The 10,364-nt window shown below is 50.7% G+C and overlaps 1 protein-coding gene across 3 annotated transcripts; it reads left to right on the forward strand.

Annotated features, from left to right (window-relative positions):
- The first annotated feature begins 256 nt into the window (after positions 1-256).
- Positions 257-6,630, forward strand: YPEL4 (yippee like 4). Of its 3 annotated transcripts, none has more exons than XM_054438309.2 (5): positions 257-4,239; positions 4,421-4,745; positions 4,918-4,961; positions 5,308-5,416; positions 5,639-6,630. In XM_054438309.2, exons 2-5 carry the CDS (start codon positions 4,605-4,607, stop codon positions 5,726-5,728), a joined length of 384 nt encoding a protein of 127 aa, XP_054294284.1. In that variant the 5' UTR covers positions 257-4,239; positions 4,421-4,604; the 3' UTR covers positions 5,729-6,630. The 3 variants fall into 3 exon arrangements, with proteins under 3 accessions (XP_054294284.1, XP_063527883.1, XP_054294283.1); XM_054438308.2 differs by having other exon boundaries at positions 1,759-2,015; XM_063671813.1 differs by having other exon boundaries at positions 257-4,745.
- The last annotated feature ends 3,734 nt before the right edge of the window (positions 6,631-10,364 follow it).

Raw genomic sequence — 10,364 nt, forward strand, 5'->3', positions numbered from 1 at the left:
AGGAAGCGTTCAGCATGGGAGAAAGATGTAGGCTCGGAGACTAAACCAGTCTGGTCTTTCCACGTTCTTCTGTCTGCTTTTATTCTGGCCTAGCTGACAGCTGATTACATTGTGCCCATCCAGATTGAGGGTGGGTCTGCCTTTCCTAGTCCATTGACTCAAATGTTAATCGCCTTTGGCAATACCCTCACAGACACACCCAGGAACAATACTTTGCATCTTTCAGTCCAATCTAGTTGACAATATTAACCATCACAAGTCCACCCCTTGTCAACTTGAACCCATACACATCTCCTGAAATCATACATGATCTTCAAATAAAGACAATAAGGTCATAATTACGCTTAACATAATACAGCTATCCTTCATACAACCGGAAACGCACCAATCCCCAACCCAAATGCTATTACATAGAGTTAACAACACTTAAATGCTGATATCAAGTCAGTAAGTCTTATGTCACATGATAAAGGCAAAAGAAAGGAAATAAAATGAAGACATTTTCTTAATACAAGTGTATATATGCACAAATACGTTCCTAACAAAAGGAGGAGGAAATAGACAATTACAGTCCTCATTTCTGCAACTGGTCACATGGTCATAGTTCGTATTGATGACTACCTTCTTCGACTACCCATTCTGTATTCCGTTTGCCTTCAGCAAGCACCTCAGCAGATTATGTTTTTTTACCTGGTGGAGTGACCCAAACCTTCATTCCTGAAGGGTCTGGGCCATTTGTAATCCTGCCTGGATTGGGCTGTTATAGTTTCCCATTGACCTTAATCACAGGGCACGGTAATATTAAGAGACACCCTACGGGATCTCCTGTATTCCACGCATACTTCCTTACCTCCATTATGGAGTAGTAGACTGATTTCATCTTGATAGTCTGGGTCAAACACTGTAACTCCCTTCTTAGCCAGTTGACTTAAAGGTAAGAAGAGCCCAAAGTGGCCGGGTGGCAATCTTAACTTCCAGTTTAATGGAATCATTGTTGTGTCTCTTGGTGGCAGCGTTCCTCCCTCTGGAACTAAGACCTCTAGACCAGCAGAATATAATGCCGAGGAAACAACTGCTATTTTGGAAACATCTAAATGCACGGGTCTGCACTGGGCATTGCAGTCCTGGGATGTAGAGAGGAACTTCCCAGAAGGCCTGTCTCAGGAAGTTTACAGCCCAATAGAGAACTTCATATAATGTAGGTGTCTCCATTCATGAAGCACGCATAATTTGGAAGTAGCTGTTAAGGGGTTCCTGCATGCAAAATGTCATATTGGGTCTATTACTCCTTCAGGAGTATTAAACCGAGTCTTTGAGGCTTGGTACAAGTTTGGGGGCACAGTTTGCCATCCATGACAATTAGTACATCTGTCTTTTCCCTGCTTCAGGGCTGGTGTCCAAGCTGAAATGGGAAAGTGTATCATCTTAAATGTGTGTGTGCTCCCTCACTCTGCATCCATCTCTTCCTTCACCAGCCTTGCCACCTCCTTTCCTCCAGCCCTGCCACCCTCACTGCATCCTTGCCCACCCCTATCCTTCCCCCAGGTTCTTCCTATCTCCTTGGCCACACTGCCTTCCTCCTTAACAACGTGCCTCTCCCCTTGCCCACCATCGCCGCCTTGTCCCTCGGCCCCCACTCCTCTAGCCCCGTCCCTTGATGCCTACCCCCTCCCTTCCTTCCGACCCGCCTCCTGTGTCTCCCAGCCCTGCTCTGACGTGGGAGGTGAGGGGGGGTGGGGGGGATGGATGACTCACAGTGTTATGATGCAGTTCCACAACACACAGCCACATTCACCCACAGACCGAGGTACAGAACGAGAGACAACCTCTGCCCCCCCAGCAGCTGGCCAGCTTTGCAGCCCCAGTCTTGAGCCCCCAACGACCCTCCCCCCACCCACCCCCATCCCCTTCCCAATTGAAGGAGCGGAAAGAGAAGAGAGAAGAGTGAGCAGAGAGATTGAGAGATTGAGAGAGAGAGAGAGAGATAGACGGAGATCTCTGGAGCAGACCTCAAGGTGAGGGGGCAGCCCTTCTCCAAATGAATTTTTTTTCTCTTTGCAAATTTCCTCCTCCTGCTGCGTGTTGCTTTCTCCCCTTTGCAAAAGCATTATTCATCCACCCTTTGTCCTCCCTTCCCCCTCCCCGCTGCCTCCGCTCCTCTCTCTCGGTTCCTCCATCCCTCTCCAAGCTCTGACGATTCCCGCACTTATTTCCCGGCAACTTTGGCTGCAGCATCAGGCATCACTGTTTATTGTTTTGCTGCTGGTGCAGACCCCCAAAGCCTGCCCTGGGAGCTGGCGGTGCTGCTAATTATTTGGACCATACCATACTGAGAATACCAGCCTGGGGGGGGTGCCAAAACCTCAGAGCAGATGAGAAAATCCATTGTGAGCAGGTGTCCCCCTCCCTTTTCTTTTCCCCCGAGAAGCACGAGATTCGCACCTGGTTCCTCCAGCCTCCGCCTCGGCGCCTCTGCTGTCAGCTGTCAGTTGCCCCCGCCAGCCCTCCCTCTCCCCTTCCTCCTACGGTCCAGCCCCGTCTCACTTCAGGGGAACATCTCTCCCCAGCACTCGGCTTGCCTTTGTTTTTTCTCCAGTCATTTGCCCAACTTGCTTCTCCCTGTGATCCGAGATGGGTGAAAAAATGACCCCTACTCCCCTTTGTGATTCACTGGCCTTCTGTGCAGCCTCTCCTTGGCTTGACTGGGAATTAGGGAAGAGGGAGGGAGGCGTGACAGCCGGAGGCTGGAGAAGGAGCTCAGGATTGGGGACCCAAGCTGCCCCATTCCCCATGCCCCTTGAAGAAGATGTTTCAAGGTGGTGCATGTCAGAGGGGAACTCGCAGGCAAAGTTGAAGGCAAACCTGTGAAGCAGAGACTGAAAGGTGGTCTCTTGGCGAGGAGGGCCCGTTTCCTGCAGCCGGAGCCCAATGTCACCCTGAACTCAGCCCAAGGTGTCTTCCTGGGGCCCAGCCAGGAGGAGAGGACCTGAAACTGAAGATAGTCTCTATGGAGGTTTTGCGGAGAGACTGCCTGGCGGCCTTCAGAGAGAGTGGAACAGCTGGGTGCTCGTGGCCACTGCGGAGGACAGGACGAGGAGAGCCTGTATGCTCTGGCTAACCGGAGCCAACACTGCCTCTTCTCTGCTTAGTGCTCTAGCATTGCCAGAGTGCCCAGCTGGCATCTCTGAACCAGACTTAGGCTAACCACCCACAGTGGGCTGGGAAGCCCTATGAAGGAGAAAGCAGCAGCTCACCTGCTTATCGGAGCCCACAGGGGCCACCTCCCTTCTTATCCTCTGCCTCCAGCACCTTCAGCCACTCGGAGGCTGGCGCGTGGGCAGAAGGCAATCTTCCTCTATTCCTAATCAGAACCCAGCAATTACTTCATCTTCAGTCATCCACAGAGTCACTGCTGTTTGTCCCTGCCCCTGGGAGAAGGTAGAAAGAAACATTTTCTGCCTTGTGCCCCAAAGCACAGCTGTTAAAAATAAGAGTCCCCCTTCTGCTGTTCGTTGTGGCCGTTGCTGTCACCCTACCACACAGCCCTGCCCAGCCCAGGAATCAGTCTCCTCTGACATGCTACCCATTTCCCATTGGCTCCAGCTGTCAGATTGCCTGAAGAAAATGTATTTTCTGACTAAGTCTTTAACCAAGGGCTAAGGCAACAGTTAGTAAAGACTAGGAGAGAGAAAGACCAAGGGGCCCAGAGGCTGGGAAGACAGGCAGGTGCTTATTCTGGGCCAGAATGAGTGAACCAAGGTGCGGGAATGGGCCGCCACATGTGAGGGCTTTGGCACTGTTGGAAACATCTATAAAGTTCTAGTGAAGAGTCCCAGAGCGCAGGACCCTGACCTCAGGAGAGAACTGAATCAGGGTTTGTATACCTGCCTGCACGCTTTCCCTCCCCTCACCTTATACCTCCTGCCCCCCTCCCCAAAATGTATAAAGGACCAATTGTATTGCAAACAAAGACCATGTAAAAGAAAGGCCTTCAGGCATCCCTAACTCTTAAAAGGCTCTGATCCCCTGAGACACAGTGCCTACCAATGCCTGTGCGATGCAGAGCCTCGCGAAGAACTGAAAACCAAGGAGAGGGCACTTGCAGATGACGTTGCTCCCATGGCAGCGTCTGTGCCCGTGGGCTTCTCTCTGTGGAAAATGGTGGAGGCTGCTTCTGCCCCAGGAGGGAGAAACACCGACTCCCTGGCTTTGGCGCCAGAAGCCTGGATCGGCTGCCAGGTTTGCCAGAGCAGAATGGGGATCTAGGGGACAGGGCGACAATGCAACTGGATGCTGTGGGGGGGTCGATGGTGATGGGGGAAGTAGAGGTATGGGTGAGCTGAGCCCCTTTTCCTCCATTCCCTCAGGAGGGGTCCTCCTGAGGTCGCAGCTCCCCTGATGTCCTTTCCCCTCTTCCCAGGTGACTTATATTTCTATCTGGTTCTCGTCTTGGGGGGCCCTGGCCGGGCAGCCCCCCAACACTTCTCCTGCCCTGAAACACGGCTCTAGCCAACCTGCTCCGCTGCTTCACCTGCGACCGTCTCTGCGGGGGCTGCACGGCGCCAGCCCCGCCAGCCCGCCAGGGCATTGTCCTCCAGCCCGTCATGCCCAGCTGTGACCCCGGTCCGGGCCCTGCCTGCCTCCCCACCAAGACTTTCCGCAGCTACCTGCCCCGCTGTCACCGCACTTACAGCTGTGTCCACTGCCGTGCACACCTGGCCAAACACGATGAGCTTATTTCCAAGGTACGCGAAGCGGGGATCTGCCATTCCCCTCCTCTCGCGCATCAGGCTAGCCTGAACATCACCCAGGGGTGAGGCAGCAAAGTTCTTCCACTCTCCCACATAGCCCTGCGGGGATTCAGGCAGTGGGGCTGAGGGCTGCTTGGTAGTCACTGTCTGTCCTATGTCTCCACAGTCCTTCCAAGGGAGCCATGGCCGAGCCTACCTGTTTAACTCCGTGTGAGTCTACCTCTTTCCTTGTGCGTGTGCTTGTGCTTATGTGTGAGTGAGTAATTTTCCTCTGTGGAGAAAGGGGGGAATCCATCAGGTGATCTTGTGCCTTCAGTCTTTGCCTCCCCTTTTGCAAAGGGGGTCTCAGTCTGAAGTTCTCACATGGGGAACCCCGGGGAGAATTGAAATCATAACGTTGGAAAAAGAAGGCCCAGGCTCTAGTCTTAAAGGGGTGGATTATCAAAGGCAGGGGCTGTCCAGTTCTCTCCAGATGGAAGTTCCCTTGGGCTGTCTGGGGATTGGACTGACAGTGCAACCCCACTGGGTGCTGGGTCCTTCCTGTTTCCTGAGACAGGGTCAACGTGGGTTGCGGGCCAGCTGAACAGCGCCTCTTGCTCACGGGGCTCCACTCGGTAGCTGACATTTTCTGTGAGAGCTGCAAAACCACACTGGGCTGGAAATATGTAAGTACCTGAGGAAGAGGGTCACCCTCTAAAGTGGCAGTCCCCATGGCCCTTCAAGCCCCAGTGACCATATCAGGTCCTTGCATGGTCTAAAGAGAAAAGAAAGAACTAGTCACTGGGTTGGGCTAGGTGGATGACCCTTGGGGTGAGGGCCATACAGGTGACAGTGGGGCCTGGAAGGAAACTGCTTTGTCCTACAATCACTGCTTTCTCCTTCACCAGGAACAAGCTTTTGAGACGAGCCAGAAGTACAAGGAAGGGAAATACATCATTGAAATGTCACACATGGTGAAGGACAACGGCTGGGACTGAGGGGCTCAGGCAGGCTGTGCCCTTCCTCCGCATGCCCCTCCCTCCCCACAGCCCTGCCAAGCAGTCTATACCAGCATGAGTACTGCCCCACCCCTGGGGGAAACCTGGCTCCAACCAACCCCTCCCCTGCCTCCACCATATCCACTACCAGGCACCCTTTGGAACAGGGGTCTGGGGGTACCCCAGGGGTGTTAAGGCTCAGGAGTGGGCAGCAGTCAGGGAGACACAGAACTGGGGGAAAGGGATGGCTGTGGGTCTTTCTGTTCCCAAGATCCTGAACATGGAGGCGATGGCAGGGCGTAGACTCAGGCAGAGAGGATTGTGGGAGGAATCCGTTTTTGCTCCACCTCTTTTTGAGTGAACAGAGGACAAACCTTGGGTCACAGGGCTAGTAGATCGTGGACCACAGAACAGCAGATGAGAAAAGGCTTGGGTTGGAGTGAAATTTTGGTCTCAGACACCAGGAGAGACCACAGTCTCTGAGGATGAAGTTTCCCACCCCTATTTGTAGGGAAAAGGACTTGGGTGCAGGGAAAACTCAAATCCCAGGCCCTGGGAAATAGTAAAATAATCAAAGGGTTTTCCATTTCACTCCACTTGTTAGTTTATCTTGGCACTGAAGAGGCACTTTCGAGTATCTAACTTTTGCCATTGGGTGGGGTGGGGACAGCTGCTCGCGGAACAGCCCCCACCCCTAGTCGGCTGCTTCCAGAGTAAGCAGTCTTTATGGGCTTTCTCTGAGGCCCAGTCACTGCTCCTGGGACCCAGTCCCCTGGAGGGGAGGTGGAAAATCAGTGCTACGGGGCCAGTCTTTCCCGTGGCTGCCACCAGCGAATGAAACTTTTGTATGATACATAAAGTGCTTGAGTCTATTTTTAATAAAAAGGGAAAAAGCAACTTGAGGCAACCTGTCCTCTGACTTTCTTTCCCTGTGCATGTACCCATAAACCGTCCCCGTCACACACACCCGCCCCCCCCCCCACCCACCAAGGCCTGTCCCTTTAGACCACTAGGGGGCAGCAGTTGCCTTGTCTACGGCAAGACCACTGCTTGAGCTTTTACCGGGGAATAAGCGTTCAGGTGAGGTTTTGCCTTAGTAAGAGGGGTGGGTTTTGTGAGCTATTCGGCGAGAGCATCCAAAACCGCTTGTCCGCTGGCACCCCTGACAGTAAGTCCATTTTGCCTAGATCCAGGATCGGGCAACTGAAAGAGGCTCATCTCAGAATAAGGATTTGCTTGAGTCCCATGGCTTTTCAGCCTGGTTCTGTAATGCTCTGGTCAGTTCATGGGCACACTTAAGGCTAAAAGGAAAATCAATCAGCCAAAGTGCTGCCCTGGCAGTTGATGGGAAGTGAAAAAAAAATAGCTCAAAAATTAGGCCGGGGGCGATGGCTCACGCCTGCAGTTCCAGCACTTTGAGAGGCCGAGGCTGGTGGATCACCTGACGTGAGGAGTTTGAGACCAGCCTGACCAACATGGCAAAACCCCGTCTCTACTAAAAATTCAAAAATTAGCCAGGCATGATGGCACGTGCCTGTAATCCCAGCTACTTGGGAGGCTGAGGCAGGAGAATCGCTTGAACCCAAGAGGCAGAGGTTGCAGTGAGCCAAGATCGTGCTGCTGCACTCCAGCCTGGCGACGGGGCAAGACTCCGTCTCAAAAAAACAAAAAAACAAAAAAACCAAAAAAAACACAAAATCGCAACATCAATGCCACCATATGGCCCAAGGGACATTTTATTGGCAGTGATATGAAATCCCTACTGTTGTTGGGTGCCCAACGGTTATGATGTATGGGGAAACCATATACATCATAAAGATCATTTTTTGGTAAGCTATAATATTCTTTCCAGATTCATTCATTAATATTCCAAATATTTATAAAGCACCTATTACTTGCCAGGCATTGTGTTAAGCACTAGATGTTAAGCACATGGTGAAGACAAGGCAGCTGTGGCCTGACTTCCTGGAGATTTCTGTCCAGTAGGAGATGCAATAACCAGGAAATTCCAGTAGAAGATGATAATAAGGGATCTAAGCAGGGACGTAGAGGAAGCTTGGGAGCTCATAGGAAAGGAACTCAGCCTAGATTTAAGGAGTCAAGGAAGGCTTCACAAAAGTAATGACTACAATGGCATTTGAAAGATAAGAAGTTAGGTAAGCAAAGGCAAAAGTGATGGAAGTATTTCAGACAGAGGAAACTATGTGTCAAGTAACTTCAGTTTAGTTAGTTGAAGGAAATAAAAGTTGCTTGCGGGCTGAAAGCAGTGGCTCACGCCTTAATTCCAGCACTTTAGGAAGCCAAGGCTGGAGGTTTGCTTGAGGCCAAAGTTTGAGGTTAGCCTGAGCAATATAGCAAGATTTTGTCTCAAAAAAAAAAAAAAAAAAAAAAGCCATACCTGCACCTGTAGTCTCGACTACTCAGGAGGCCGAGCTTGCAGTGAGCCATGATCACGCCACTGCACTCCAGCCTGGGCTACAGAGCAAAACTTTGTCTCCTTAAAAAAAAGTTTCCTGTGGCTGGAGTATAGGCAGTAAGTGGGTGAGAGATGAGATTAAAGGAAAGACAAGCAGGAGCCATAAACTATTTAGGGAATCTAGATTTAATCCCAATGGTATTAGGGAAATATGGAAAAATTATTGTGTTTTAGAGTGGAGTGGCAGTATCAAATGGCTATTTGTGCTCAGACAAGAGGCTCAAATAGAAGTTTTAATAGACTGGAGAAAGTAAGGAACATACGGCAGAGTGCGGTGGCTCACACCCGTAATCCCAGCACTTTGGGAAGCTGAGGTGGGCGATCACTTGAGGCCAAGAGTTTCAGATCAGCTTGGGCAACAAAAATTAGCCAGGCGTGGTGGCGCACGCCTGTAATCCCAGCTACTCAGGAGTTTGAGGCAGGAGAATCACTTGAACCTGGTAGGCAGACGTTGCAGTGGGCCGAGATCACGCGACTGCACTCCAGCCTGGGCGACAGAGTGAGATTCTGCCTTAAAAAAAAAGTAAGGGAAATAAAGCTAACTGTACTATCTCAAATACTGTTGTTGTGATCAGAACGGAGAGGCTGTCTGGGCAGGAGAAAGGAGGACTAGAACTGGAAGGCACAGAAGTAAAAGGGCAAGGGAAAAAGGCAAGCCACAGAGAAATGTCCAACATCCCTCAACTAAGGCCTCAGGGGAGTCTGACCCATCTTTCAGTTTCTACATGCCTTGTGACGCCAAGATCCCTCTCAGGGTCCAGCAGAGGACCTCAAAACCCTATTCCTCTTGGACCCATTTCTTGCACCAAAATTTAGGGAAGATTTCTCAAGTCCCAAACTCTGCCGTTGAAAACCAGGCACAAACTAGCTGCCTTCTTCACTTGATCTTAGCCAAAAGACCAGGAAGTAATACTAGCTGCCTTCTTAAAGAAGCTCCCCAAATATTCCTCTCATTCAATTTATTTTAACAAGTTTTAATTAAGCCTACTAGGCGCTGTGGGAGACAGAGAAATAAATGGCCGAGTCGTTGCTCTCAAATTTCTTTCTTTATTTCTTTTTTTGAGATGGAGTCTTGCTCTGTTGCCCAGGCTGGAGTGCAGTGGTGCAATCTCAGCTCACTGCAACCTCCGCCTCCAAGATTCATTCAGGAGATTCTCCTGCCTCAGCCACCCAAGTAGCTGAGACTACACTACAGGCGTGCATCACCACGCCTGGCTAATTTTTGTATTTTTAGTAGAGACGAGGTTTCACCATGTTGGCCAGGCTGGTCTTGAACCCCTGACCTCAGGTGATCTGCCCGCCTCGGCCTCCCAAAGTGTTGGGATTACAGGTGTGAGCCAACGCACCCGGCCTCAATTTCCTTGTAATTGGTCCTGGAAGAATCATTCTGTGGGTTGATTCAAGGGATCCTATTAATCTTTAAGATTAAGTCATGGGCAATGCTGTCCAAATCTTGGATGCCCAGACAGGTGTGCCCTCAAGCAGCATTATTATCAAACACCCCGTGACGAAGACGGAGTGGTGCTGAGAAAGGCAAGTGGATTCAGGGAAGGAGTGAGGTCTTTCCATGCCTCATGTGCCAGGGAAGGAGCTGCAGGTATGGGATGCCAGGAGCACACAGGTCCTTTTCCTTGGGGAGCAATCCTCTCGAGTTAACCCCTTTTCCTTTCTGGTGCATTCCTTTTTTTCTCAAGGAGGCCTGTTCTGTACCTAATAGTGATTCTCCTAATCTCTTCCCACTCATTCTCCATTCCGGGCTGAGTCTGGGAATGCTTATCCTTCTTAGCCTAGGAGTTGCCACCACTTCTGGTCCTTAAGGGCTTGAGGCTTTGGAAGATACCCTCATACAACCAGCAGATGGCATCAAAACCTTCCACCCCTCAGCTCAGGAAATCTCCCAGTTTAAAGAACCTATTCAGATCTCTCCAGATGGGTCTACAAAAAGATGAGTGAGCTGTCAAGACTTAACACAGGGTTGTATCTAGGCTTTGCAACCTAAGAGCTACACAATCTTAGCTAAACTGTTTAAACCTTTCTGACCCTCAGTTTTTTCATCCATAAAATGGGGCTGTTACCTCCCAAGAAGTTATTAGGTTTCACAGTAACGGAGGCAGTGTCTATCACAAGCACTGCATACAGAAGTAGTTCCATAAATGTGAG

This window comes from Pongo pygmaeus, chromosome 9, assembly GCF_028885625.2.
Source record: "Pongo pygmaeus isolate AG05252 chromosome 9, NHGRI_mPonPyg2-v2.0_pri, whole genome shotgun sequence".
Classification (NCBI taxonomy): domain Eukaryota; kingdom Metazoa; phylum Chordata; class Mammalia; order Primates; family Hominidae; genus Pongo; species Pongo pygmaeus.

What these genes read in the sequence shown, in the direction of transcription:
- YPEL4 (XM_063671813.1), top strand. Translation starts at nt 4,605, where the DNA reads ATGCCCAGCTGTGACCCCGGTCCGGGCCCTGCCTGCCTCCCCACCAAG. An exon ending in ACGATGAGCTTATTTCCAAG is followed by an intron (nt 4,746 to 4,917) that starts GTACGCGAAGCG and finishes ATGTCTCCACAG; the next exon opens with TCCTTCCAAGGGAGCCATGG. An exon ending in CCACACTGGGCTGGAAATAT is followed by an intron (nt 5,417 to 5,638) that starts GTAAGTACCTGA and finishes CTCCTTCACCAG; the next exon opens with GAACAAGCTTTTGAGACGAG.